General features: G+C 58.4%; 1 protein-coding gene across 2 annotated transcripts; it reads right to left on the bottom strand.

The window, feature by feature from the left end:
• Positions 1–63: 63 nt before the first annotated feature.
• MICALL1 (MICAL like 1) lies at positions 64–27,706 on the bottom strand. Of its 2 annotated transcripts, none has more exons than XM_059080194.2 (16): positions 27,211–27,706; positions 22,941–22,989; positions 22,354–22,495; positions 17,658–17,746; positions 16,393–16,535; positions 14,438–14,883; positions 12,818–12,875; positions 11,760–12,139; positions 9,905–10,314; positions 7,157–7,291; positions 6,409–6,535; positions 6,184–6,274; positions 5,964–6,037; positions 3,146–3,260; positions 2,929–2,975; positions 64–1,874 (listed from the first exon to the last, which is right to left on the bottom strand). In XM_059080194.2, the coding sequence occupies exons 1-16, from the start codon at positions 27,354–27,356 to the stop codon at positions 1,753–1,755; spliced, it is 2,574 nt and encodes an 857-aa protein (XP_058936177.1). In that variant the 5' UTR covers positions 27,357–27,706; the 3' UTR covers positions 64–1,752. The 2 variants fall into 2 exon arrangements, with proteins under 2 accessions (XP_058936177.1, XP_058936176.1); XM_059080193.2 differs by having other exon boundaries at positions 9,899–10,314; positions 27,211–27,705.
• Between the last annotated feature and the right edge of the window lie 286 nt (positions 27,707–27,992).

Raw genomic sequence — 27,992 nt, 5'->3', positions numbered from 1 at the left:
GCCTACCCTTGATTTAAATTCGGATCAGTTGCCAACATTGACAAAGCACACACACGCACCATCTGGATTTCCAGTTTCTCTTGAAAAATGGAAAGATCTGGCCCCACTGGGCCCACATCCCACAGGCTACAGTTGACTTAAATGAGGGAGAACTTCCCCTCTAGTTGCGGCACATCCACCCCCATTCACCCCAGTCCCCACCACCCGGGTGTCGGGGCCGTCCCTCAGGACACACCCAGCCCGGTTCACGTGTGTTGCCTGCCGCTGGGGTTGGTGTCCCCAGCTGCAGGTCAACAGGCATGTCAGGAAGGAGGTGGCCAGGGGCTGCACAGGCACGGGAGCCACCTGTCCCTGCAGAGGAAGGGGTCCTGCCCGAGGGGCAGGCAGTGAGGGCCAGGCCCCCGGCGGTGGACAGCCCTTCCACGCCCTCCTGGGCAAGCAGAGGTGCCGGCCTCGAGGCCTGGCAGGGGCAGGGAAGAAGGCAGGCCTGGCGAGGGGAAGGTGCCTCGAGGCTGCAGGGCACTGGCGACCGAGGTGGTCTCCATTTATTGTCGGTGAGGAAAACCCTCTCAAATTAATACAGTGCGACCTCTCCCCATAGGTATGCTGAGGGAAGGGGGCCCTAGAGGCACCCCGGAAATCGCTTACAGCAACGGTGCTTTGACCGAGAGCTGCTGGGCACAGCCCCTGGGGGGAAGGTGGTGGTCCCCACCGGCTCCTCGGCTCCCACAGCCATCCCAGGGGCTGAGCGACGGCGAGTCCTCCGGCAGCAGCAAGTCGGGGGAGAACAGACAACAGACGAGTGTGAGAAGACAGGCTGGCGATGACCGCCCGGGAGTGGGTCCGCTGCGCCCCAGGCCTGGGGTGACGGGGAGAGCCTAAAGGAGGGGCCGGCTGCAGCGTGGTAAAGGACCAGGGTTAGCACCTACGGCAGCAGCCCCGCCTGCTGCTGATCTGGCTGCGGGGCAGGGGCCAGAACTGCAGCTGGGGCCTGCCTCCCCGGGACCCCCCCTGCAGGGGCTCAGCACTCAGCTCCCACCCACTCCAGCACGGTGTCCTGGACAGGGAGACCTCCTACAGAATGAGGGCAGATGACGGAAGCTCCTAGAACTCTGAGGAACAGAGGGCGGGATCCGTCCAGGCCCATTCGTGTCTAAGGACACAGTAACTACCTCGAACTTAATTAAGAGACTTCATAAATAGAGGTCCTGAGTGAGGAGAGAGTCAGGGCCGCCTGCACCGAAAGGAAGACAGGGACTCAGAACGAGGGCAGGAGCGGGAGACCCAGGCCAGAGGTCCACCCCGGGCCGACCTCGTGGGCAGAAAGACCCAAAGACTCTGACAGGTAAGGCTCCCCTGCACGTGCTACAGAAGGGAAGAGGGACCACGGAGCTGCCGGCACGGCAGGCCAGGTGCTGGGGGCGACGAGGGGCGGGGTGCTCGGCTGCGGCCGCTCCCCGGACCCACGAGCCAGCTCGCTCCCGGGGTCAGTCACAGCATCTGGGGTCATCAAAACCAGGCTGCGCAGGGCTGAGGCGCAGCTGCCGGTGGCTCAGAGGAGAGGGAAGAAAACTCTTTAGCCCAGACCAGCCAGAGGACCCTGAGGAGGGAGAGGCCATCACCCAGAGGCTCCCTCCCCTTAAGTCATCTTTCCCCTCGACTGATCCCGAAGGGAAGCCGGGCATCCCTGGCAGAGCACAGCCCGGGGGCCGAGCCAGGAGCGGTGGAGTCCCCAGCTGGCAGCCCGCGCTGTTAGCTCTTGTCTCCCAGGGACTTGCTCTTGGTATCACGCTTGTTTCCTAGCAGCTTCAGCACCTTCATGGTCTTGAACTTCCCCTTCTTCTTGCCCTCGGGTTCAGCCTCCTTCTGGAACTCTGCAGAAGGGAGAGGGGAGTCGATCGGGGCAGGCCGGGGGTGGTGGTGATGGCCTAGGAGCGCCGGCCCACAGGCTCAGCCCACCGCTACCACCTCTCCTGGAACCATGGGCACGCCCCTTCACCTTTCTAAGCCTCCGGTTCTTCATCTCTAGGACGGGACCCTACCCCTTCCCAGTGTTTCGGCAGGGGATCGGGAGACGAGCACCCGTGAAAGCAATGGGGGAGCCCTACAGCGTGGCAGACATTCATCTCTAAAAGGCTTGGTTCCCCTAGGCTGGCGCTCACAGGCCTGTGGGTTACAACACGAACACTGACTGTCAGAGGTAGAAGAGACCCCAGAAATCATCTGGCCCCACCCCTAACTTATACTATGGACGAGGAAAACGTGAGTTTTGAAACAGACTAACACCAACCAAACTTTTTGCCGGTGCCAGGCCCTGGAACAAGTGCTTTATACGCATTACCTCAGTCATCCTCAGCACACGCCCGGGAGGTGGGTGCCTCCATCACCCCCATGCCACGGACAAGGAGAGCGAGGCCTAGAGGGGTGAAGTGGCTGGCTCAAAGCCACCCAGCTGGGAAGTGCCAGAGCTGGGGCTGGAATCCAGTCTAACTGGAGCCCAGACTTCACCGCAAGGCCACAAAATGAGTCACTGGTGGAACCAAGATTAGGCCCAGGGCTCGTGCCTCCCAGTCCGGTGCTCTCTTAACCATTCTAGGCACTATCGTATCTGCGGGGGGGCCTGCTGTTTGGTCCCACAGACCCCTCCTAGACCAGCTGCAGATCTCAAGGAGGAACGCACAGTTTAAGGCAGACGTGCCCTGGGAAATGCTCCCACACGCCACCGTCCTCCCGTGGGCACCAGGGCATCCCACACCCACTCTCCTGGCCGGCCGTAGGCTGACCTGCCTTGCTACACGCGGCCTTCTTGGCAAAACGGGCTAGGAGTTCGCACACACCGTCCCTGTAGCGCCCACTCCAACCCTCTGTTCAACCTACCCCCCACCCTCCAGGAGTTCAAGTGGGCCGGAGCCCCAGGAGGGGCCCTACCTTTCTTCTTGATCATGGCTTCCAACATCTTATCTTCCTCTTCCTCCCTGAAATGAGAAAGGGAAGCTGAGTGTCCCACGCGAGGAAGGACGAGGTAATCTCTCAGGCCCCTCCAGACTCCAAGTCCACGCAGGCTGAGCAAACGGCGCTGGGATGATTGGCAGTGAGGGCCCCGCCCCCAGGAAGCCCCGGGGAACCCCTCCCCCAGCGACGTCACCTCTGCCGGTCCTCATCTAGGCAGTTGACGATGGCGTTGCGCTGCTCGATGAGGGTCACGAGCTGCTGCATCAGCACCTTCTCTCGGCCCCGGTCCTCCTCTGTCCAGTCCTTTTCTGCCCGAGGAGAAAAGTTGGGGACATGAGTCCCAGGAAGCGAGGAACTAACACCTAAGTGCTAAGGGTGGCTGCGGACCAGCCCCACGCTGGACACTCTGAGGGAGGGGACCCCAGATGGGTGGGGATTACAAATTTTTGGAGAAATGAAGGTTGTCATAGGAGAGACCAAGGATACCAGTCTGCCTACCAAAAAAACTCTCCAAGGGGGCTCCGGGAGGTCCAGCACAACACGTGTTCTGAGAACAGAGAACAGCACGTGCCACAGAGTTTCCTGCTATGTTCATGCGCTCATTGAACGAATGTTCACTAGGTGGTTTCTTGGGGGAAGGATTCAGGCTGGGCCTGCTGAGAGCCTCCAATGGCGAGCTGGCCAGAGTGGGGCAGGGGTTGGGAGATAACAGGGAACCCCAGGGGTCCTCATGCAAGAGAAGCAATGTGACCCAAGGGGTAATATTGGGACATTCGTCTAATGCCACGAAGGAGGGTGGACTAGAGGGGTCCCTGGGGGCAGGGAGCCCTGCCAGGAGGTGTCCCTGATGTCTCAGACACCTGCTGCCCCTCCAGCCGCCTCTCAAGAACCTGAGCCATCCTACGGAACCACCCTCAGAGGCCCACCTACACCTTGGTACTCCTCTCACCCAGCCCACAGGCTCCCAGGGGTGGGAAGCCCACACCTGACCTTCCCTCGACAACATCTGCCCCTACCACCTCCTCTTGCCAAAACTGGAACCGTTGACCCAGCACAGTTCTGGGGACAACATGGGTTTCAGAGTCACCATCCCAGTTCAAATCCTACTCTGCTGCTTCCCAAATCTGGGGCCTGGGTAAGTTATATCCCCAACCTACGTGTGGGAAGACCGAGGCTTGCGGAAGTTAAGTCCTTGACCAGTGTCATACAGCAAGGGTGGAGCCAGTGCTTGTACGCGGCCAGCCTTGGAATGCTTTGATCCTTACAGTGTCTTATGGATAGCCAGCCCACCTGGGGCCTTATAAACCAGTCTCACCCTCCAAAGGCAACAACCAGGGCAGGATGACAAGCCCCGATGTGTTGCCACCACAGAGAGGACTGGAGAAACAAAACAAAAAGCCCAGGGCCAGGCTGGCCTGGGGTACAGAGGCGCTGTCCCCATTTCGGCCACAAGGTGTCGCTGCGGCTTCCTCTGAGTGGCGGCCACGCCCCAGCCTCCAGAGATTGGGGAGTGATTCATAGGTGGCAGCGAAGAGCTGGGACATTCTGTGACTTCCTCAGGGACACTCCTGCCTCTGGGTCACATCCAGCCTCCCAAGTTCCCTGGTCAGTGGAAAAGCAGGGCCACTGTCCCAGCCGGCAGGAGGGGCTGCGTGTGCAGGGACATGCCCAAGTCAGAGACATGGCTAGAAGCCCAGCTCCTCCACCAACGTGCAAGACTCTCAGTCCCTCTGGCTCTTCATTTCCTCATCTGTTAAATGAGAACGATTCCTACCACCTGGGCCAGAAGAAGTGGTCAAAAGCCCTGGCTCCAGCCTCTGGACACTCCACAGTCCTGTGGTCTCTCTCAGCCCACAGCTATGCTCACTCCACGTCATGGCCAGACCCCAACTCAGCCACGTAATAACCATCAGCCCCTCATAGGGCACAGAGCGTTTCCACATCCACCGGCTCCTGGGCCTTAGAATACCCGCCCAGGTGGGCGCCTTCATCCCTGTCTTACACATGAAGCCATTGAGGCTCGGTGGGGCTAAGGAAGCTGCCTAAGGGCACCCAGCAAGTTAGCGGCAGAACACAGGACTGTGTGACTCCACACCCAATCCTCCCGTTGGCCCCCTCCATTCTCAGCACATCCCATCCCTCCCTCCCAGAGTCACCCTGAGCCACGCTGTGCAGGGGCACTTCCACCGGCCCTCCCCCTGCCAGCAGAGCCCTGCCATGCTCTGGCCTAACGGCCATGAGCCCAGAGCTGCCTCTGGACAGGTACCTGCTCTCCCTCGCTCAGCAAGGCAGCCCTGGGCCCTGGAGCCTGACCCCTCCCCGCCAGGAGCCCACCCACACCTTCCAGGAGAGGAGGGTACCAAAACAAGCCAGTCGAGACTTCCCTGGTGGCACAGTGGGTAAGAATCCGCCTGCCAATGCAGGGGACACGGGTTGGATCCCTGGTCCGGGAAGATCCCACGTGCTTCAGAGCAACTAAGCCTGTCCGTGCACCACAACTACTGAGCCCGAATGCTGCAACTGCTGAAGCCTGCGCGCCTAGAGCCCTTGCTCCACAACAAGAGAAGCCACCGCAGTGAGAAGCCCGTGCACCACAACGAAGAGTAGCCCCTGCTCGCCACAAATAGAGAAAGTCCACACGCAGCAACGAAGACCCAATGCAGCCAAAAATAAATAAAATTTTAAAAAATTTTAAAAATCTTTAAAAAATACTTTGTAAAAAAAAAACAAAAAACAAGCCAGTCTGCTCCTGGTCTTGGTGTTCTCTGCAGGCCTGTCGTCCCAACACCACAGATGTCACAGCCCCACCACACTGGCCATGCTGTTCCCTCTCCCGTCTTGGCTTGAGCTTGTTTTTCACCTGTTATGACCCAGACAGCACCTCCTGCCCTGTTCCCAGGCTCTGCCTGTGCCTCCCCATCAGGGCCCGGTCTTGCCCACTCCCCAGCCCACCACTCCATGTCACCAGGCCCCAGGGCGGGTGCCTGGGGAGTGGGTGTGGCCACACCCACCTGGCTTGTTGAGAAGGCACCGGAGCTCATACTCCACATCGGCCTGGCGCTGCTCCAGGTTCTGCTGCTTGAAGCTGGAAGGTGGGAATAAGGTGACTGTTAGTTCTGCGGCTGCCTGCCCTGTGCTGTCACTGATAAGGGAAGAAGGTGAAGATTCCCAGTCCTAAGCTCTATGGATCCTGGGGAGAGGAGCCAGGAGCCAAGGGGAGCAAGGACTCACACATAGATGAGCTCGGACTCCCGCCGAACCAGCAGATGCTTCTCGTGGATGAGCTTGAACCAGTCCACCAGCATGTCATCCTCACGGCCCTCTGGAAACCAGATGCCCACTGAGGCCAGGGCTGGGGGCAGTCCCCACCCTCAAAGGGCCAAGGCGGCTCCTACCCTGGAAGAGAGGCTCCCCCTACCCGAGTCCCACCCGCCAGGCCCCCGGCAGCTCCCGCACCATTCACTCCACCACGCAGCTTCTCCTCCAGCAGGACCCCACGGTGTTCCAGGGTATCCAGCTGGCGCTCGATGGTGTCCATCTCTCCGTGGATGTCCTCCTCGGGGATGTACTGGTCAGCCTGAACCTGCCCAACGGCGCCCAGTTACCTGAAGGTCAGCCCGCCCTCCCACCTGTTGGCCGCCAGGAGGAGCTTCCCTCTTCTCTCCGGCCAGCACTGGCCTCCACAGGCCCTGTGCCCTGGCTCCGCCCCACACCCAGGTGTGGCGAGGGGTGGGTGTAGGGACAGCCACGCCCCTGCCACGCTCCTGGTCCCAGCGCCAGACAGGCATGCCCAGAGGGCGATACAACTTCCTGCTTCTCTCGGCAACTTCCTCCCCTCCTCTGCCACTCCAGAAAATATATCACAATGTGCGAAAGTGACCCTATTAGAGAGAGAAACCTGAGAACACTCTAAGCTGTTTAAGTAGAAGTATGTCATGTGAATGCTTTGATCCTTGAACTATTATTAGTAACAATTTAAATGCATCACCCAATGCTTTTGGTCAGAGCAGCTCATCTGCTCAAAATCCCCCTGGCTGCAAGTTGATAAATCTCCCAGCTGGGCCTCCCAAGCACGCCCCCTCCCGCATCTGAGGGAAGCTGCCCAGGCAGCCCATCCTGTGGCAGAATCCCACGGGAAGCCTGAGGCGGCCAAGGGAGGGGGCCCGGGCCCAGGCAGCCAGGTGTCTGGGGCTCCCAGCTGTACCTTGCGTTTGATGAGCGGGAAGCCGTGTCCTGGGGCAGGCGGTCTCGCTGGCTTGGAGCCCTTGGTGGCCTTCTTTACGGTTGGGGACGCCGTGGGTGATGCCTTCCGGTTAAAAGGATTCTCCTTGCAGGAAGACTAAAGGCAGGGAGATGTGGCAGAAGATAAGTCAGGGAGGGCTCAGTAAGACCCAGGCAGCTTGATCACATGGGACCATGGAAAGCAGGCGGTAGGGATCAGGCGAAGAGAGAAACCCCCAGCAGCCAGTCTCTGAGGAACTCAGCCATTCAACAAACACTTGCACTTCCCAGCGCCTCCCGCGAGCTGCTGCCGCACCGGATGCTTCTCTACGTTCCTGTTCAATTCTCACAACCACTCCACAAGGTGGGTAGTGTCGTGCCCATTTTACAGCTGAGTAAAACTCCAGTTCAGAGAGGTTGAGTAACTGGCTCAAGGTCACGCTCTTCCCAAGGGCCCGAGCTGCAGTGAGACTATTTCAGGCTGGGGCAGCCCTCCGGCGCTGGGGGCGGTGGTCAGGACGTGCAGTTTAGGGTGGGACAGAGCTACAGTAGCTCATCGAGGCCTCACAGCCACCCCTTTCCCAGCGGGGATTCTGGGGTTCAGCTCCTTGCCCAGGGTCCCCCAGCCAGGAAGAGCAAAAACAGGGAACCCACTCTCAGTAGAGGGAGGAAGAAGGTAGCTCCCTTCCTGCCCAGGAAAGACCCCCATCCTCTGCTGCCCCCTAGCTCGGCATTTTTCTGTCCTTCTGGGGTAATCCCTGTCCTGAGGCCAGCACAGCCGGGCAGGCCCCCCCACTGGGACAGGCCTTGCCTGCCACGTGGGCAGTGCCAGCATCTTCCAACCACCCTCCCCAGGCGTCACTTGAGGCCATGGAGTGTTCCCAGGAGTATTTACCGGGCTTTCCAACAGCTGGGGGAGGAGGGAGGAGCCCCGCTCACCTCACCTGTGCCAGCCTGGGGGAGATTCCTTCAGGCTGGCAGTTGCTCTGGGATCCGAAGCAAGGAAAGTGCCAGGCCGGAGTCCAGGCGCAGCAGGGTGATAGTTTGGGCCCCACAGGGCAGCACCCACCCAAGGGGCCTGCCTGTCTCCTGCCCCCAGGGTCTCGGATTCTCTCCGAATCCTGGGGTTAGGGTAAGGGATGGGGCACCCCAGGAGGAAGTCCTCTTGGGCTCTGCCCATACCCTCCACAGTCACACCCAGAGGGGCCCAGCAGGGCCAAACAGCCCAAAGGCCGCTGAGTCCCTCAGGGGTTCTCAGCCACAGAACTCCTTCAGACCAACCTTTCACAGACCTCGGGACAGGAGATATGCTGAAAGGCAGCTGCCTGTAGGAGGAAGGGGCGGGGCGTCCAAAGTCAACTCCCTCCCCCACCTCCCGCAGCAAGGAACCCTGGGGCTCCTCGGAGCAGCGTGAGGCCCAGAGATGGGATGGGCCTCCTCCAGGTCACACAGCACAACTGGACGGGAGGCGGCTGCCCAGGCCAGGGAAGGTTAAGTGGCGTTTGAAAGGTGCACAAACCAACAGCTCAGGCTCCTCCCCAGACTTATCCTCTGTCAGGTGGGTCAGAACAGGACTACGGCTGGGCCCTCAGAGGGCTGCAGAGTACGGGAAAAAGTGCAGAATCAGAACCTGGTGGCGCAAAGGGACCCTGGTGGCAGGAGAGGCCCCCTCATGAACCAGGTGCCCAGAGGAATGTCCTGACCCCTGGTGACCCCTCGTGACCCCTCGTGACCCGGTTCTTGGCTTGACACTGAAAAACAAGGGCTTCACCAGCCACAGAGGTCAAGTGGAAAACGAGCTCCCAGGGATGGGTGTCCAGCAGACCCTCCTCGTGCCCACTGCAGCCCCCAGAGGGGATGGAGCGCGGGGCCAGCCTGGGAAGGGGCCCGGTAAGGGGAGCCCACGGCACGGGCTGTCCACACCCCTGCCGTGGCACACAAGAGAAGCAGCCAGTAAAGCTGTTTCCTCGGCCCTCTCTGCCTGTTGAGGGCCGACCCCTCCTCTCCCCGTCCCCCCAAAAACAAACTCTACACAAGGCATACTCATCCCAGTACCCCACCCCAACCTGGCTGTGAGCACCTGGGGGGCAGGGACCTCCACGGTCATCTCACCTCTGGAGCCCAGGCCAGCCCATACACACAGGAGGGACTCAATGAACACCATCTGCCCCATTCTACAGCAGGGGAGACTGAGGGCTCTGGAGAAGGAAAATGACCCCAAGAAGGGAGTCATCCCCTCCCCTCTGTGCTCTACCCCAGGTGGCCTTGTGGAACAATCGTCTAGGCCTGTCTCCCTGAGCAGCTTGTGAGCCCCTAGAGGGCAAGGACAGGGTCTCAATGCCACCGTGCCAGGGTCTGGCACAAATAGGACCTCGGTGAATGGAAGGGTGAACAGGACGTGTGGGTAAGTGGCGGCTGGTGGATGTGTCCCAAATGAGCACGTGCATGTGCTAGGCAGGTAAATAAGAGCTAGACGCCTCAAGACATGGAAGACCAGGCAAGTGGAGACGTGAACAGATGGACGGGAGGTCTGGCTAATGGATGAAAGGAAGGAGAGGTGGAGCTGTGCCTCAATGATTGGAGTGGTGAATGGGCAGATGGGCACAGCCAAGGTCACCCAACAAGTCAGGGCCAGCAACAATGGAAGGGTCAGAGACCCTGCCCTGAGACCAGGCCCACAGCCACTAGACAGGACAGCAGCCTTTAGCGAGGGTGAGGCACTCACCTTTACCTGGAGCTGCGGGGATGAGGTTCCAGGCGAAGGCACAGGACTCTTGTCTCCAACCAGCACGAGAGGGGTGGGAGCAGTGCCACTGCAGGGCTTGGCTGGAGGGGGACCTGGGCTGCCCCTAGTATTGGGAGCAAGGCCAGGGCTGGCTTGAGGTGTCCGGTCCACACTGGGCTGCACCAGCTCCCCAGAGGAGGACAGGGAGGAGTTGGCAGAGAGGCTGGCCGAGGTCCCAGGGGTGCCAGGGGCATGGACAGCAGGCTCTGAGGAGCTCTTGGGCACAACTGGCGGCTCCAGAAGCTCCCCACTTGGAGGCTGGCTGGAGCCCTCGGATGACAGGCTTTCCACACTGAGGGCTGGCGACGGGGTAGCTGAGGGTGGCTCCGAGTGTGACAGGCGGGAGGTGTGGAGAGCTGTACAAACACACACACAAGTGGGTGCCACATGAGGGGGCACAGTCAGACCTTCCGGCCTCACCTAACATGCTCCACGCTCGACAGAGCTGCACGCCCTGGCAACCCAAGTCCTCCACATCCAGACAGGCAAAAGCCCAGAGGACAGCAAAGGTGTGACTGGACCAAGGTCATTGGCAGACAAATCATCCAAATTCATCCTGCGCTGTTCGGGCTCTGGCGTGCGCCTCGTGGCACGTCGTAGCCCTGGTTTCCTTACGGCCCTCGCTTCCTCATCCAGCGTGGCTGCAGCCTCCACTTCCCCTCCCATGTCTGATGTGACCCAAGGCAAAGCCAAACTGAAAAGGCCAAAAAATAGCCTTGCTTCTGTCTGCCTTCTCTGCCTCTGACCCAAGCAGAGGTGGGAGGGAGGGCAGCAGGAGAGGGAGGGGCAGGCAGCCCTGGCAGTGGCCGGCTCCAGGCCAGGCATTGCCCCGTGCCAGTTTCATCCTCATGCATCGAGGGACACCATGCTTCAGAGTATCATCTGCGCTTTCCCAGTGAGGCAACAGACTGAGAGAGAAGGGCTGGGATTGGACCAAGCTGTGTCCAACTCAGAGCTCATCCCATTGGCTGCATCTCCCACCCGCCCATCACCTCCAATCAGCTGACCCACCACGCTCAGCTGGAGGGTCCCAGGGCACCAGCAGGGGCCGGAAAGGGGGGCCTGGGCCACCTAAGCACCGGCCTCCGGTCATCTCTAATGTGCTCTTGGACCCACTGTCTGAGGGCCTCCCACTGAGGTCTCAGAGGCAGCTGGACCCCAGCCGTGGTGGAAGGTGACCAGGCACAGGGCTCGAGAATATTGCAAGACAGCGAGAGGGAGGGCCGGGCGGAGGAGAGACAGCGCCTGGGAGCTGGCCCACCACCTCCTTTTTCCGGGTGGGGAGACGGAGGACAGACCCAGGGGAGGAACTGCTCAGAGTCACTAGCGCCTGTGTCACGCAGCCAGGTCAGAGCCCGAGGCGCCTGGCAACTGGAGGAGAGTGACTAGATGGGCAGGACTGGAGCTAACCCCTGCCCAGCACTTTCCACGAGCCTGACTCGGTGTTACGCACATCGACGGATAACACGTTTAATTCTCACAACAGCCCTGTGAGGTGGGTTACAAAGGGTTAAGAGTATAGTCAGGAGTCTGGGTTCAAATCCTGCCTCCACCGCTTAAGCGCTGTGAGGCTTTGGGCAAATCACTTACCCTCTCTGTGCCTCAGTTTCCTCGCCTGCAAAATGGGGTATGATGCCTACCTCACAGGATTGCTCAAGGATTGAGGACAGACATGACACACATGGCACCTGGCCTGGAGGGGATCCCGTGGCACCACGTGCCCTTCTCTGACCCTGGGCTGACCCAGGTGCCCCACCCCAGAGTCCCAACTGTCAGGAGAGCTCCCGAGAACAGCACTCACCAAGGGGGGACGCACTGGGTGCTCGGGGGGCAGGGCGCTTCTTTGTCCTGGGGCTGCTCGTGGGAGTGATGCCGTACCAGGGGTGCAGGGACTTGGGTGTGCACTCTGGGTGAGTCGGGGCAGAGCCGGTGGCCGGGCGGGGTGCAGCTGGGGGCTCTTCCTCTGCCTCCTCGAAGGGGTTGTAGGGCTTGGGCTCCGGGCCAGCCACCTCCGGGCCCCCTGGGGCCACCTCATGCACACCTCCGTTCTCCACCTGCCTGCTATCCCGGCCTGGTGGCGGCAGCCCGGGGCTGCCGCTCGGGGGCAGGGGGGCTGGCTTCTTCTTTGGCTCTGCCTGCACCAGTGTGATCCATGGGGGGTCTTTCCTGGGGGCTGGTGTCCTGGACGGAAGCAAGAAGAGGCAGAAACCATTAGGAGGCAAGGGGGGCAGTGTCCTTCTCTCCCCAGACAGTCTTGAGTGCAGCCCAAAGGGGGTGGACGAGAAACTACACCCTTCTCCTCTCCCACCCCAGCCCAGTGGGGCCAGTCTGGGCCCAGAGCTGAAACAGAAAGACGGGGGCCTCTCTCTTCCCCTTCCTCTGTCTCTGTCTCTGTCTCTCTCTCCCCCGCCCTCTCTCTCATGGACCATACAGGGGAAACACAGCTTCCAAAGAAGAGCTGGCAATCGATGTCCTCGCCTGTGACACAGGGTCCCAGGGCTGGAGGATCCGAGCCAGGTGTACAGCTGAGCTTTGCTGGGTCTTCTATACTCTGCTGCTGTTCGCACAACTCTAGCAGCGAGGCCTAGGCCTCCCTCGTTCCACAGGCAGCGGAGGCTTGGAGGGGTGAAGGGACCCCAGAGGCCGCCGTCTCCACCAGGCGTCGCTGCCCACAGGAGAGGGAGTCCCAGGGGAGCCACAGGGAAGGGGATGTGGGCACAGGCTCCTGCCCCCAGAGGTGAGCCCCACCCCTTCTCGGGAGGGTGTGCTGGTGGGTCACATGGCCTTGTTACCCTCCCAGACCCCAGGGCACTCCCCTTCCCCCTACCAGGGCCCTGAAACCCCTCAGGGCCAGCATACCTCTCTGACAGCTTGGGTGTCCCTCTGGGCTTGGGGATGGGGGGTTCATGCAGCTTCCCTAGATGGGAAAGGAGAGTGAAACAGGTCTTCATGGGCAGCTGTGAGCCGGGCAGCAGAGTGGGGCACCCAGGGAGCCAGCCCAAGCGCCTGCCTTACCGAGGATGCCCTTGCGTCCCACCTGGCAGGTCATGGACTCCAGTTGGCCACGGCAACCTCACCTGCACCCTCGTACCTCCCAGCCCAGCACTCAGGGAGATTAGATAAACACCAAAGGTGACAGGTAGAGAAGGTCAAAGGGGCAAGGCCAGGACACCTAGAGACCCCATTCGTATTTCAGTTAAGAAGGGGGAACCCTGGACTTCCCTGATGGCGCAGTGGTTAAGAATCCACCTGCCAGTGCAGGGGACACGGGTTCGAGCCCTGGTCTGGGAAGATCCCACAGGCCACGGGCCAACTAAGCCCATGTGCCACAACTACTGAGCCTGTGCTCTAGAGCCCGCAAGCCACAACTACGGAAGCCCACGCACCTACAGCCCATGCTCCGCAACAAGAGAAGCCACCACAATGGGAAGCCCACACACCACGACAAAGAGTAGCCCCCGCTCGCAACCAAAAATAAATAGATAAATAAATAAATTTATTTTTTTAAAAAAGAAGGGGGAATCCAAGTGCCCCTCTGACACTTCCCCAAAGTGGACAGGAAATATTGTTTCAACTCAGCCCCAGGGTCACCTCCTCCTGCAAGCCTCCCCTGACTGCCAAGTGTCCTCCATGAATCCCACCATAGCCTCTGCTCCCCCATCTTAACAGACATCTACATTCTACCAAAATCCTCATGTCTGTGTCCATCTCTCCCTCGACACTGGCAGCACCTCAAAGGCGCAGACAGGTCTGAACAACATCTCTATCCCCAGCGCCCGGCTCAGGAACGGGTCTCCACGAGTGCGGAACAGAACGAACAAGTCCCGGGGGAGACCCTGGGAGTCTCCCTCCCCTGGGCCTCCTCTGATAAGAGTTGCCCAGCACGTCTCAGGTTACAAGGAACCATGTTTCCACGAGCTCATGGAAGCCCAGGGAGGTCACGTGGGAAGGTGTGACAGTGAGGGGTGAGGCAGGGGTCTTCACTGCAGAACAGGCCAGCCTGGGGAGTGCCCCAGGGGCCCATCTGACCGGGGACACACCCTCCCCTACCCCCAGCCCCTGAGCTGTCCCCTGCCAGACATCCAGATGTGGACAAGCACACAGGCTGGGCCTGGGAGGGGAGGTCACCTGAGCAGGGACACAGAACCAGACATACTCGGGACACAGGCACACAGGATGTACTCCCTACAGCCCAAAACTGAAGCACACAAGATGGACACAAAAGGACACACATCCCGGGCACACGGAATGGGGCAGGGATCTGTGTCCTTGCGGCATGGAGAACAGAGCGTGCACCGAGGGGCCTCAGCAACTATTTGCGGCGTGAATTAATAACCTCAGCACCACAGCTGTCCCCAGCACATCCACAGCACACACAGACACGGACAGCGCAGCCCCACGAATACTCCCAGGCACGTGTACGTTTAAGCGCCAGGCACACCTCAGGAAGCGCCCAGCCCCAGTTGGGCCCTTGCTCACCATTCACCAGGCCACTGCCGCCTCCCTGCTCCACCAAGTTCTCCTGCTGCAGGCTGGACCGGGGCCGGGGCGTGGGGAGCGTCAGGGCTGTGCTCTCAGAGGCCTTCCTGGGGGCAGGTGTGGGGCGGCTGCCTGGGGTGCTGGCCAGCTCCTGTGGTTTGCCGGGAACCCAGGGCTTGGTGGGGATCTGGGATCGGTCCTCGGGGCCGGCCTTGGGTACGTCCACCTCGGCCCCTGCAGCCGCATTAGGGCTGGGGCCGCCTCTCTCCACATCCTTGGCTTCTTCTGTAAGTTGCTGCTGCTTTGGCTGTGGGGGAAGTGCAGGCCTGGCCCCTGACCGCCCACTGGGGACCAGCCTGGCACAGTGCTCCGCACACACGAAGGTGCCCTCCTCTGGCCCACTCCTGTAAGCTCCGGGGAGCAGGGTGCTGGAGCACCGCCGACACCTGCCAGGGAGAACAGGGTGGGATGGGGGGGATCAACTTAGCCAGGCAGCCCGGCCCAGGGTGCTGGCTACCCCTCCTCCCAACTGCCAGCCTGGATCCCGTCCCAGTACCCAGAACTTCCCAGCCGAAAAGAAAAAGGGTAAATGTCAGAATCACAGCAGAACAATCAAACCATGTGAAATCAGCAACATAAATTGTGAAACACGCCTTCAGTTTCTGCCGCAAGAGGAAGCAAAGGTTCCCCCAGCTCCGCGGGAGGTTCCACCCAGTGTGCAGGCTGCCATTAGTGGCTCAAGAAATCAATTTAGTGGTTTTCAACCAACCCGGTTGTTTTGTTTTGTTTTGTTATGAAATAGAATAAAATAAGATATATCAGAATGTATCACACCTGTTTCATGAAACTCTAATTCCAGTTGTGCATCTATTTATACAAGTTTGATTTCAGGGATGTACTTACAACTGGTCACAGTGTCAAACGTATGTCACCATAAAAAGGTTTTAAAACACTGCCCTGATGGCCAGACGTGACTGTGTTTGTGCAATGGTTCCCTTCCTAGAGATCTTTCCCCCATGACACCTCAGTTCTGCAATCAGATACCTGGGGTTCCGGGTCCAGCCACCACACACACACACACACACACACACACACACCCCACATATACACCACACACACCCCACACCACAGACACACACACCACACAAACCACACACATACAACACACAACACACCCCAAACCACACACAAACCACACACACAACACACACACCATACACCACACACACCCCACACCACAGACACACACACACACACACACACCACACATACACCACAAATACCACACACACCACACAAACCACACACAACACACACAACACACACCACAGAACCACACACCACACACACACACCACACACAACCACACACCACTCACCACACACACACACATACTCTAAACCACAACTGAATGAATACACACTATAACTCCCAGTCACTGGATTCCATGGACTATTCAATTTTCTTTGCTGATTTTTTTTCTAACATATAAAACATTTTCATACATTCTCTAAGCTATTTATATTTTCACTACCTCTTATTCCATTTTTCTTAGACCTGGCTTCCCCTGGGAGCCACACACTGAAAGCAAGTTGTTACTAAGATTTCTTTTTCTAACTGCTTTCTTTAGGAAAAAAAAAAAAAAAAAAAAGGAAGAAAAAAACTAAAAATAAAATAAGATTTTTAAAGTGCTTTCTTTTTTCAACAGCTTTTAGAGCACATTCCGCTGCTTAATCATCATCAGGTACTTAGTCTCAAAGAGCTCTGGCCCCATTTCTGTCTCTCATTCTGTGACTGACCAAGTCTTCTCCTCTCACTAGGCCTTCGTTTGTTCATCAGTAAAATGGGGACAAGCAAGATGCCCCAGCGTGACGAGCCTGCCAAGGGGCTTGGCGCACCATGGCGCTGAATCTAGGGAAGCTCCCTGCCCCCCGCAAGGGTCCCCCACCACTCACCGGAAGCAGTGCCGGTGGTACAGCTTGCCGTCAGCCAGGTAACGCTGCACCAGGTGCACGTGCTGCTGGCAGGCCGCACACGTGCTGCTGGGGGTCCGGTGGGCGCCCTGCTCCGACAGGCTGCCCGAGGAGCACTCGTCACCCTGCAGGGAATGGGGTGGGCAGACTGGGGGTGGGGTCGGGGTCACCAGCCATCCTGTTCAAGAGCACTCCCTGCTCCCCGCCCAAACGGTGGCCATCCCCCAAGAGTGCGCAGCGCTTACACGCTCCATCGGAGCCCCAGAAGGGCAGAGGGTGGGGACTGTCACTGTTTTGCACATGAGGAAACTGAAGTCCAAAAAGGGGGAAAGACTTGCTCAAGGTCACTGAGTCAGGATGGAAACATAAAACTCCAGACTTCCAGTTTCTGGGGCCCTCTCCGCCAGAAAGGCAGCTTCCGGCTGTATAACCCCTTCCCCTGAGCTGCTCTTGTCTCTCTCCCGTCCCCACAGGTGGGCCTTGCCTGACAGGTGGCTGCCCTCTTAGGCCCACCTCATCTGCCTTCTCTGTCCCCCCAACTAGAACCAAGAGGATTTAAGTCCCAGTTTCTCAGCTTCTAAGCACTGTGACCTTGAGGAAGCTGTTTTCGTCTCTGAGCCTCAGGTCCCTACCTGCCAAATGGAATCCTATAACCCCTGCCTGTCTCAGCCCTGCACGTGCTCACTGGGCACCCACCGTGGGCTGGGCTCCCTGTCCCCCAAGAGGTCCTCCAGCAAGGCGCAGAGAAGAGCAGGTGGGAAAAGCCCTCTGCACACTGTGAAGTGCTGTCCAGATGGGAAACGCTGGTGTCACCCCCTAAGCATCTTGGAGCAGGGGGCTGGCAGTGCGGCCCCCACTTCCCAGCTGAGAGATCTCGAACAAATGACCAAGCCTCTCTGAAATTCAGTTTCCTCATCTGTACGTCAGGACACACAATACCCACCTCCCAGTGTTGTTGAGAGGATTAAGCAGAATCACGCTAGGAGGTTTAAAGCTCTGTCTCACGGGAATCAAGGGGAGAATTCGCTGTATTGCATGGGTGAGTCCTGTCAGTCCCGTGATGGAGAGTCAGTGCTGTGGACGCCCCGTGCCCCTCCCAGGCCTGCCATCTCCTGCCCCTACTGCCCTGACCTGGCCTGTGAGAATCTAGTTCCAAAGCCAACGGGAAAGGGACCAGGCACACCCGTTGAACGCGGCAGTGGCAGCTGTCCCCCCACCCCACCTGCCCACCCCCGGCATCTGCCTACCTGAGCCCCGTCTCCTGGTTCCGCAGGAGTGGGTGCTTTGGATGGCGGGGAGGATGCTGCCAGGCCCTTTCTGGGTGATGAGACCCCGGCTGCCAAGAGACCAGAAAGAGACTCTGAGGCAGCTGGAGACCCTGGAGGTCCAGGAGGCCCAACCTGGCCTGAGCTTTGAGCTCCATGGCTACCACCTGAGGGCAGACCACTGACGCAGTGGGACCAGGCTCCTGCTTCACACAGGCAGGGGATGCCTCCTTCCAAACTAAGGGCCAAGGGCAAGCTATCCAACCCTGCCAGGCCTCCGCAAAGCGGGACAGTGACTCCCACCGCACAGGGCAGCGTGAAACATAAGGCACCGGGGGCTTCCCTGGTGGCGCAGTGGTTAAGAATCCGCCTGCCAATGCAGGGGACACGGGTTCGAGCCCTGGTCCGGGAAGATCCCACATGCCGCGGAGCAACTAGGCCCGTGCGCCACGACTACTGAGCCTGAGCTCTAGGGCCCCCGAGCCACAGCTAACTGAACCCCGTGTGCCTAGAACCCATGCTCCGCAACGAGAAGCCACCGCCATGAGAAGTCCACGCACCACAACGAAGAGCAGCCTCCGCTCACCACAACTAGAGAAAGCCCGCGCGCAGCAACGGGGACCCAACGCAGCTAAAAATAAATAAGTAAATTTATTTTTAAGAATAAAATAAAATAAGGCACCAGGACAAGCACAGAACCATCAGCGCCCAACACGTGAAAGCACGGGTAGCTTACTTCCCACGAGGCTGAACAGGTGAAGGGAAGAAAAGAAGAGGAAGCACATGGCGCTGGCCTGAGGGTTCAGGAAGATGGGCTGTGGCCCCCCGGGGCCGAGAAGCTGCCCCAACCAAGCCCAAGTGGGCAGGTGCGGCCCGGAACCCTGCCTGCACGCCCTCCAACCAGAAGAAACCCACCCCCCCAGCCCACCTGCCTCCTCCATGACTCCGCTCCTTCATTCCTTCAGCAAATATCCACTAAGCGCCTACTCTGTACCCAGTGATTAAAATAAAACCCCCAGGGCTTCCCTGGTGGCACAGTGGTTGAGAATCCGCCTGCCGATGCAGGGGACACGGGTTCGTGCCCCGGTCCGGGAAGATCCCATATGCCGTGGAGCGGCTGGGCCCGTGAGCCATGGCCATGGAGCCTGTGCTCCGCAACGGGAGAGGCCGCAACAGTGAGAGGCCCACATACCGCAAAAAAAATAAAAATAAAAAAAATAAAAAATAAAAAATAAAATAAAATAAAATAAAACCCCCAAATTCAGAGAACTGTATACCAAAAGAAAAATCAATACTACTGTATGCTAATTCTTAAAAATAAAATCTAGGGAGTTCCTTGGTGGTCCAGTGGTTAGGCGCTTCCAATGCAGGGGGCCCTGTATTGGATCCCTGGTTGAGGAACTAAGATCCTGCAGGCTGTGAGGCCCGGCCAAAAAAAAAAAAAAAAATCCAAATTCCTTACTGTGGTCTAAGGTAGCATTGCCAGAACCTCAGGTCACAATCCATTAATGGACCCCGAAATCAACTGAGTGGACTGCAACCAGCACGTTGTAAAGATGAACTAGAAGGAAATACCTGCAGGCATCTCATGTTTGAAGGGGAAGGATCGTTTCCTGAAACTTGTTTCAGTGACATATGTGTACATGAACATGGATTACAATGGGAAACATATTTCTTACCATGAGTCATGGTCAAAAATTTGGGGCCCACTCCCTACCACCACCACTACCCCACCCCCCCACCCTGGCCTCACCTCCTCCTTCTCCCTCACTCCCCTGGAGCACACAGGCCCCCTGCTGCCCCCTTGCCTGGAATATTCCTCCCCAGATCTTCACATGGCCTCTTTCTCCTCCTTGTTCAAGGCTTAGCTCAAATGTCACCTCCTCAGAGAGGCCCTCCATGACTACTCACCTAAAATAGCCACTTCCTCCTCTCCTTGCTTTTTACACCATTACCTTGTTTCCTTATCAGATTCATCTGCAATTATATTAATTAGTTTGTTCTCTCTCTCCCACCCCCATCCTTTAGACTGCAAGCTCCATGAGTCTGTATCATTCTCAGCTCTCTCCCTAGCACCTAGCACAGTGTCTGGCACACAGTAGAGGCGAAATAAATATTTGTTAAATGAATGAATAAGTGACAGGTGCTGGAGTCATGTAGCAGGTCTACAGGGGAGAGGGAGTAATTGAGATACTATGAGATACTATGACCAGAGTCTTATATGTTCACTAAGGGGCAGGGCAGGGGGCTATAAGAGCACCTGGAGTATATAAGGGGCAGGCTGCTTGGAGGAGGCAAAATGTGGGATGAGAGGATGAGTAGGAAAGAATGTGCCAGAGCATGGGGGGTGGGGACAGGGACTGGAGGATCACCAAGAAGAAAGGCTTAGCAGTAAAGGAATGTGATATATTCAAAGCAGCACAAGAAATTCAGTATGACTACAGTTGGGGCAGTGAGTGGCTTAAGCTAAGTGGGGAGAGGCCCTCAGGGGCCCCGCTAAGAAACTGGGCTTCATCCTGATGACACCACCCCTGTCACCCTGGTAGCGGGGAGGTACCCCTCCTCTGAGGCCCTCAGCTTCCTTCCTTCACACTCTGGTTCCAGACTAGGCTGTGGCTCCTGGAGGTCAGGGGTCAGCTGACATGCCCAGGGTCACCAGCCTCCACGGAGCCTGGCACAAGATGAAAGGAGAGCACGGCACGGTGTTTTCTCAGCCACGGCCAGCTTCCAAAGTTACCCAGTCCAGTGAAAGTCAAGCCTCGTCAAAATTACCCTTGAAATCCCTCCCCTCACCCAGAAAGTACAGAACAGGACCATCTGGGGGAGCCTAAGAGCCAGCTTCGCCTCCAGCGTTGGAACACCTCGCTGCACTTCCTCTGGTTGAGCAGCAGGTGGAATAAAAATGGTTTGCATTTAGAGGCCAAGCCGTATGGAAAGCACAAGCTGTGCCTTTAGTGACAGGAGTTCCCCACAGGCCCAGGGGGTGCTCTCGCCCCGGGCAGAGCACAGGGAGCTGGGCCACCAGGGTGACCTCACCCCCAGGGTGCCTGGTGAGGACCGGGAACAAAGTGGGCACCACCGACAGTATTACCAAGGGCCCTGCCCCACCTGCCCACCCCGCAGGTCCCCGGAAGGAGGCCCTCCAGAGAAGAGCTTAGTAGAGGGAGACTGGGGTTTGGTCACAGGGAATCCTCCAGAAGATAAGACTGAATTGTGATTCTAGGTGAGCAAGCTAAACTCTAACCAGTGGAATAAAAAAGTAATAATAATAGTAACCTTGAGTCCTCAATAAGGGCCAGACACAGGTCATTCTTCCTCATTTACTCCCATCAACCCTGTGAGATGGGCGCTGTTCTTATCCTCACCGCAAAGGGGACCCTACCTAAGCCGAGAGGTGACCCTGTGGCCCACTGTCACCCAGACAGTAAATGGCAGCACAAAAACGTTCAGTCCACGCTGCCTCTCACCAGACACTCAGCAGTTGAGAAATACTTTCATTTTTATTTCTAGTAAAATACATATAATGTTATTTGTTCAATTATAATATTAATCCCTAGCATTATGGGGGGATGGGGAGTAAGAGATTATTTTAATCTTTTAATTTTTAATGTTTTCTATGTTCTAATTTTCTACAGTAAGCATGTTTTACTCCTAGTAAGAAAAAAAAAAAATCCTTACTTCCTAGAATATTTTCTTTCAAGAGATGGGTTGAGATTGTCCACATGGAGAGCAGAGGCTGGAGGAAGGAGTGACACGGCAGCGGAGGGGCAAGGGGCCCACCCCCAGAGGACCCCTGACAGTATTGACACAGTGCAGGAGTCAGGACACCTGAATTTGGTTTTCCTGCTGTATAACCCTGAGCTCCTTCCTTCCCCTCTCTGAGCCCATTTCCTCTCTGCGGAAGACAAGGCCCAGGAGAGATTCCCACATGGGGACTCTCCAGGCAGGAGGCTCAGTAGCCACCCAGTGACTTGACTCAGGGCAGAGAAATACCCTTGCAGCCTCCCATCCCCCCACCCCCGCCCCCCTATCCCACCCCATGCAATTCCCCAGCCTCTTAGTTCTCAGGCCTTGAAGGTCACTGCTGGGGAAGATGGTGCACAACAGCCCTACAGGACCACTTCCCCAATGGAGGAAAAAAAAACCCAGGGAGGTGTCTGCAAACAGGAAGTAAGGGTGGGTGCCAGAGAGGTGAACTCACAGACAGCGGATGAACTCATCCTGCTCTGTCTCCTCTGACATTATTAACTTTTTTTTTTTTTTTAATCTTTTCCCGCACCAAGTGGCTTGTGGGATCTTAGTTCCCCGACCAGGGATTCAACCCGTGCTCCCTGCACTGGGAGCGCCGAGTCCTAACCACCGGACCGCCAGGGAATTCCCTCCTCTGACATTATTTCGCTCAGTTTACTGGTTCACGCGTTTTGTTGTCTGTCTCCCCCGCCAGACTATGAGCTCCCCGAAGGCAGCGATCTCCTTCACCGCTGTACCCGCCGGGCCCAGCACAGTGTTATTTTACTCAATTAATATTTCAGTGAGTGAATGAATGATGAGCGGCCTCCCTGTGCCTGTTCGCAGCTCAGAAGACAGTGTGACACGTGCCCCGCCCCCAGGCCAGCCTTCCTGAAGGGCTGCACCCAACCCCCAGGCCAGCCTTCCTGAAGGGCTGCACCCCTCTCACCTTGGCCATGGCTGGCAAAGTGGTTGTAATATTGGGACACGTAGGTCATGATGCTGAGGCAGTCAGGGACGCTCATGGAGACCATGTCACTGGGGTCCAGCAGAGCAGGGATACCCAGCTCCTTCTCAGCCACTTCAAAGGCCTGGGGGAGGGGGCAGATGCCAGGGTGGGGGAAGGTTTGAGGCAGGGGGGGAAACGTGTGGGGTGGGGGGCAGGTGCAGGGGTGGGAGAAGGATGGGGGGTGCACAGAAGCGATCACAAGCGGGAAGAGGAAGCCGAGGCAGGGTCAGTGGGCGCCACTCTGCATAGACCCAGCTTTGCTCAGCGGGATGAGGGGGATGAGGGCAGGGAGGGGTGACTGTGACCTGGAGAAGGGGAAGGTCTGGTGCTCCAGGCACAAGCGGGCCGGGGGGGGGGGGTAGGGGGTGGGGAGAGGGACAGCCAGGGTCCCGGTGCAAGGCAGCTGCTCCGGGAGCTGGTCCACGAGCCCCTCACGTCAGCTCCCACCCTGCAAGACCCCGGCCCTCCAACACACACCCTCCCAAAACACACAGCCTCGTGGGCTTCTATCTGTCTGGGGGACTCACCAAACGGTTATTCTCGAAGACATTGTCCTTGGAAAGTGAATCAAACTCTCTGCAAGAGACAAAGTGGGGGAGGAGCATTGAGGAGAGGGCTGGGGCAGGGGCGTGACCAGTGGAGGTGACCACATCCCAGCCAGCCTGGTCTCAGCAGGGTTGGGGGAGGGGTCTGTGGACTGTGGAGGAGGAAACTGAGGCAAGGAACGCTGCTAATAGAGCGGGGGGCTGCTAGGTGGGGCAGAGAATGAGCACATAGCCCCCGGGGGCCTCCAAGCAGAGGCTGGAAATCACTCAGAAGGGGTGGGGTTGAAAAGCCCCGGCTTCAAGTTTATCCCCCAGGAAGCCATGTCCTGACTCAGTGGCAAAGACAAAACTAAGACCAGGACCAATGCTGGTGACAACAAGGACAACCACAGGTGGCTGACGTCACGCTGAGCACTGGGCTGAGCTCCTGTCTTGAATTTATTTTCAACTCTACTTGGCAGGTATTTACCCCACTTTACAGATAGGGATACTGAGGCCCAGAGAGAGGAAGCCGCCCTGGGAATCCACATTTCTGTTCCTGCCACTGCATGTCACAAAACCTGGAGAAGCCACACCAACTTGCTGAAACCCTAACCCAGGCCGAAGAGGAATGTTGTTTCAATGAGGCCAGGAATAGAACAAGTCTGAACCAGCCTGGAAATGGTACATTCTCCAGAGCTGCTGGCACTGAACGGTTGGCAAACCCTGCTGGGCCACTCCTGGGGGCACCATCCTTCGGGGAGCAGTGAAGGGTGTCCCAGTTCCTAAGCTGGGACAGGTGAGAAGTGGCAGGGCCTGCCGGAGTAACCTAGCTTTTATTTATTCCCCTCCCCACCTCCTGGCTCCAGCTGCTGGAGTGGCTGAAACCGGCGGAGGAGACCCAGCCTTCTCGCTCAGCAGCCTCCTGGGCGCACCCGCCCCAAGCCTTGTCCTTCTATGGCTGGAAACTGCAGCCTGACTGCCTGAGACGTGGGCCCAGAGGCCGGAGAAGGCAGTACGGCCTCCAAAGTCTGGGTCCCAGGCCCTGTTCTTCCAGATCAGGCTGTGTGACCTTGGGGCGGGTCGGCAGTCCTTGCGGCCTTCGTTTTCCCATCTGCAAACTAGGGGAGGCCCTCGTACCACCTCCCAGGCTGGTGGGGAGGACCAGGCTTGTGAAAGGCAGGCCTCACAGACACAGAGAGAGCCCTCCTCCTCCTGCCCACCAGCCTGCTAACTTCTCCAGGCAGAGATCAAGGTACAGTGAACCGTGGGCCAAGGCAGGAAGGGGTAGTTTGCAAATCCCAGGAGGTGCCCCAGGCCAAAAGGCCGAGTGGACTGGGGAGGGTATTGTGTATGCACTTCAGCCCCTTTGGCCACCTCTGGCCAGACCGCTTCCTTCTCCCCTCAGCTGGGTCCCCAACTCCTCCCCTTGCTTGGCCACTGCCTAAGAGTGTGACCCTGAGCAAGCTACACAACCTCTCTAAACCCTGGGGACACTGTGACACCAGCCCAGCCCCCAACAAAAGCTTGTTCTGAGGCTGAATGAGACAAAAGCAGCTTGTCTGGGCCGTTTATTTCAGTCTCCCAGCAGTGTTCTTAGAAGGTTAGGGTCACATTTTGTTCACAGCATGCACTCAACACCCTCCACAGTGCCCGGTACTTAGTAGGCACTCCATAAATGTCTACTGAATGCATAAATGCCGGAAACAGCGTGAAAACTGTAAAGGTCCCCACGATACGATTTTTCCTCCACTTCTCCCTCCCCTACCTTCGTCCCTAATCAACATCTAGGCTTTGGAAACATATTTTCTCAGTTTTCCAAGGTTGGGAGGTTCCATTTGGCTCTGGGGGAGATGAGGAGCACAAAAATGAAACCCACATGGTCCCTCAAGGGAGCTTAAAGATGCCTAGATTTGGGGAGGGGGAATGAGCCCACAGCTCGAGAAGCCTGAACCACTTTAGAAGATGGTGCTTGCCCTCACCCCTACCCCAGCCCTACTCTCATGGAGATCCTCCCTAGCCATCACCGAGGTCCTCTCTATGCCTCATATAGGACCTGGGCCTCAGTTTTTCTCACGTGCAATGGGCTGGCCGCCCAGATGCTGGCCTGCCTTGAAAATGAATGCCTGGACCTGATTCTGGATCTCTTCTCAGGAGGGAAGCCCCCTCCGCTCCACACGAACTCTAGCAACATCCCTCCCCATGGCCGCATCCACCCTCCTTAGCCAGCAGGAAGCCCTAAGAACTCTGGCCCAGCCACATCTCCCAGCCCTCCCTGCCCTGTGCTATGGGCTCCAACAGTGCCGCCTGTGTCTCTGCTCAGGTGGTCCCCTCTGCCGGGAATGCCCTTCCCTCGGCCCTGACCCGGCTCTTGCTAACTCCTTGAAGTCTATGTGACGGCTGGGAGGCCTTCCCAACCTAGCCCTTTGATACAGCACTTCCCACGTGGAGTTACAGCACCGCTTATACATCTGTTACCCCCATAGGCTGTGGGAGACTGTGTGGGGTTTGCCTCTTGGCTGGTTAGTAGCTATTTCCATTACCAGGCACAGTGTCCAGCACAGAGTATAACTCTGCAGACACTTGTGGAATAAATGAAGGAATGAGACCCTTTCATCATCCCTTCCTGCTTAATAACACTACTTATAATAACTAATGTTAATTGAATGTTCATTGTCCCATTTAATTTCTCCCAACAATCCTGTGAGGTAGGTCTTATTATCAACCCACTTTACTGACCAGGAAACTGATGCCTGGAGGGATCCAGTGATTTTCCCAAGGCTGCACACCTAGGACATGGAGGAACTGACCGGAAACCAAGCAACCTGCACTTTGTGCTGCCAGGCTCAGGTCCATTGCGTGGATTAGCCTGACACCTGAGTCCTGTCACACACTGGCCAACCCTTCCTCACCACCTGGCCCCCAGCCAAAACAGAAGACCCCTCGAGCCCTCCGCTCTAATGTGTGGGTCCAATCTGGGTACCCTTCTTCTCCATCCTTCAAGGCCCAGCTCCTGAGCCCCCTTACCCCGTGTCACAGACTCCACAAGAGGCAGCAGCCCACCTACATCTCCACCTCATCTCGTTCACTTCTGCATCCACACCCCCCAAAACCCTCTCCTCCAGGGCCCACCCCACCACCTACATGGTACAGAATAAACTAAATGCATCTACACCATCGAATCCTTGAGGCAATCCTTCCCTTCCTTTCCCTCCTTCATCAAAGCCTCCCAGGTGCTGTCTTTGGGGAGCACAGGTCTGGAGGTGGAACGGACACACGAAGACTCCAGACCCTGTTGGGTTTGGGGAGCCCTGTCCGAGGGGCTGTAAGCAAGACAGACAAGGACCATGACTCTTGTCCCCAATTTGCAGATGAGACCGGAAGTATAAGGAATGGCAGCTGCCAGATAAACATGCACTCAGTGTTTTATGAATGAATGAATGAATGAATGAATGAATGGATGAATGGAAGAGGTTCCACGGCCCAAGCAAGAGGGAGCTGAGATAGAAACACCAAGTCAACTGCTCTGGGGTCTGAATAAATTTTCCCGTGGAACCTCACTGGGCAGCTGGGGGCAAGAAGAGGCCATTTCACACCCTGGAGCAGCCCATTAGGGCTGTAGGTCAGACGCTAGGAGTCTTCACGCAGCCTCCCTGCCCCACTGAGGACAGCAGGGTCATGGGGCACACACCTGGGGAGACAGGTCTGTGTCCTAATGGGGAGGGGGTTACATCCATTCATCTGACCTCTATTAACCTAGGGTCTCCTCCGTGCCAGGCACTGTGCTAGGGCCCTGGAAACAAGATCGCATGGGGGAATCAAAGCAAGGGGGCCCCACAGAGGGAAAAGGCCTCAATGCCCCACGTGGAGGGGGCTGCTCAGAGCGCCTGTTTAAGAGTTTAGTATAAGAAAGGACCAGGGCCCCCGAGGAGGGCTCGGTGCTCCTTCAAAGAGGCAAGGCCTTGGGAGCTTCGGTGTCCCTTTGGCGGAAATCAGTGCCCTGTGGGCGGGGCCAGGGCCTCAGCAGAAAGACCAGCATGGGGGGCGGGCGGTGTTCCAGTGGGCGGGGTCAAAGAGACCAAGTGGGGGAGGGGTGCTCTGGATCAGAGGGTCTCCGCGAGGCGTTGGGGGCCCGCGGGAGGGTGGGAGTCTCGGCCTCCGGGGGCGGCGCCTGCCGCCGCCCCGGGTCCGCGTCACTGAGGGGGGCGGGGGTCCCCAGCTCTAGCCCGCGCCGCCCTGACCCCGGCCGGCCGCCCGCCCTCCCGGCACTCACAGCAGGTCGGGCCGGTGCCGGTGCAGGATGGCGCAGAAGGCCAGGCCGTCTCGGAAGGAGCTGCTCAGGTCGCGGATGTCCACGCCGCGGTAGCCCTCGCACTGGCGGCGGCACCAGGCCAGCAGAGCGACCCGAGGCCCCGCCATGAGGCGCGCGGGGCTCAGGCCCGGCTCCGGGCGCCGCCGGGACCGGGCTTCACTCTCGGGCCCGGCTCGAGCCGGTTTCCGGCTGCGGCTGTGGCTCCGGCGCGGCCCAGCCGGCGCGGCTTGGAGCTCGGGGCGCGACCCGCTAGCGGCGGGCGCCGGGCGGGGAGGAGGCGGGGCCGCGGCCTCGGAGTCCTCGCTTGGGCTCCGAAGCGGGGTCCCGGCTCGGCTGCCTGCTTCCCGCCCGGCCCTGCTCGGACCTGCCCGAGCAGCCTCTGCCCAAATGGCCCGGCCCGGCCGGCCGCCGCCTACTCACCGCCGCCCGCTCCCCTCGCTGTGGGCCGGCCGCGGGCGCGGGCGTCCCGCTGGCCTCGGTCCCCGCCCGCCACCGCGGGGGAGCGGGGACGGGGCGGCGGCCTGGCGCCCCACCCAGCGGCGGCTCCGCCCCCCAGACGCGAACGCGAACACTCACACACACACACACACGCACACACACACACACTCACACTCACACCCGCCTCACGGGCCCAGCACCCCACCGCCCCTCTCCTCGGCGATCCCGGTCACCCCTTCCCACTCCCCGCCGTGGACTCCTCAAAGAACTCTGGGATGGCCCCTGAACCCCTCACCCACCGCAAA

The sequence above is a fragment of the Kogia breviceps genome, chromosome 12, assembly GCF_026419965.1.
Source record: "Kogia breviceps isolate mKogBre1 chromosome 12, mKogBre1 haplotype 1, whole genome shotgun sequence".
NCBI lineage: Eukaryota > Metazoa > Chordata > Mammalia > Artiodactyla > Physeteridae > Kogia > Kogia breviceps.
Note: the sequence above shows the minus strand (reverse complement) of the source record. Positions and strands in the feature narration are given on the sequence as shown.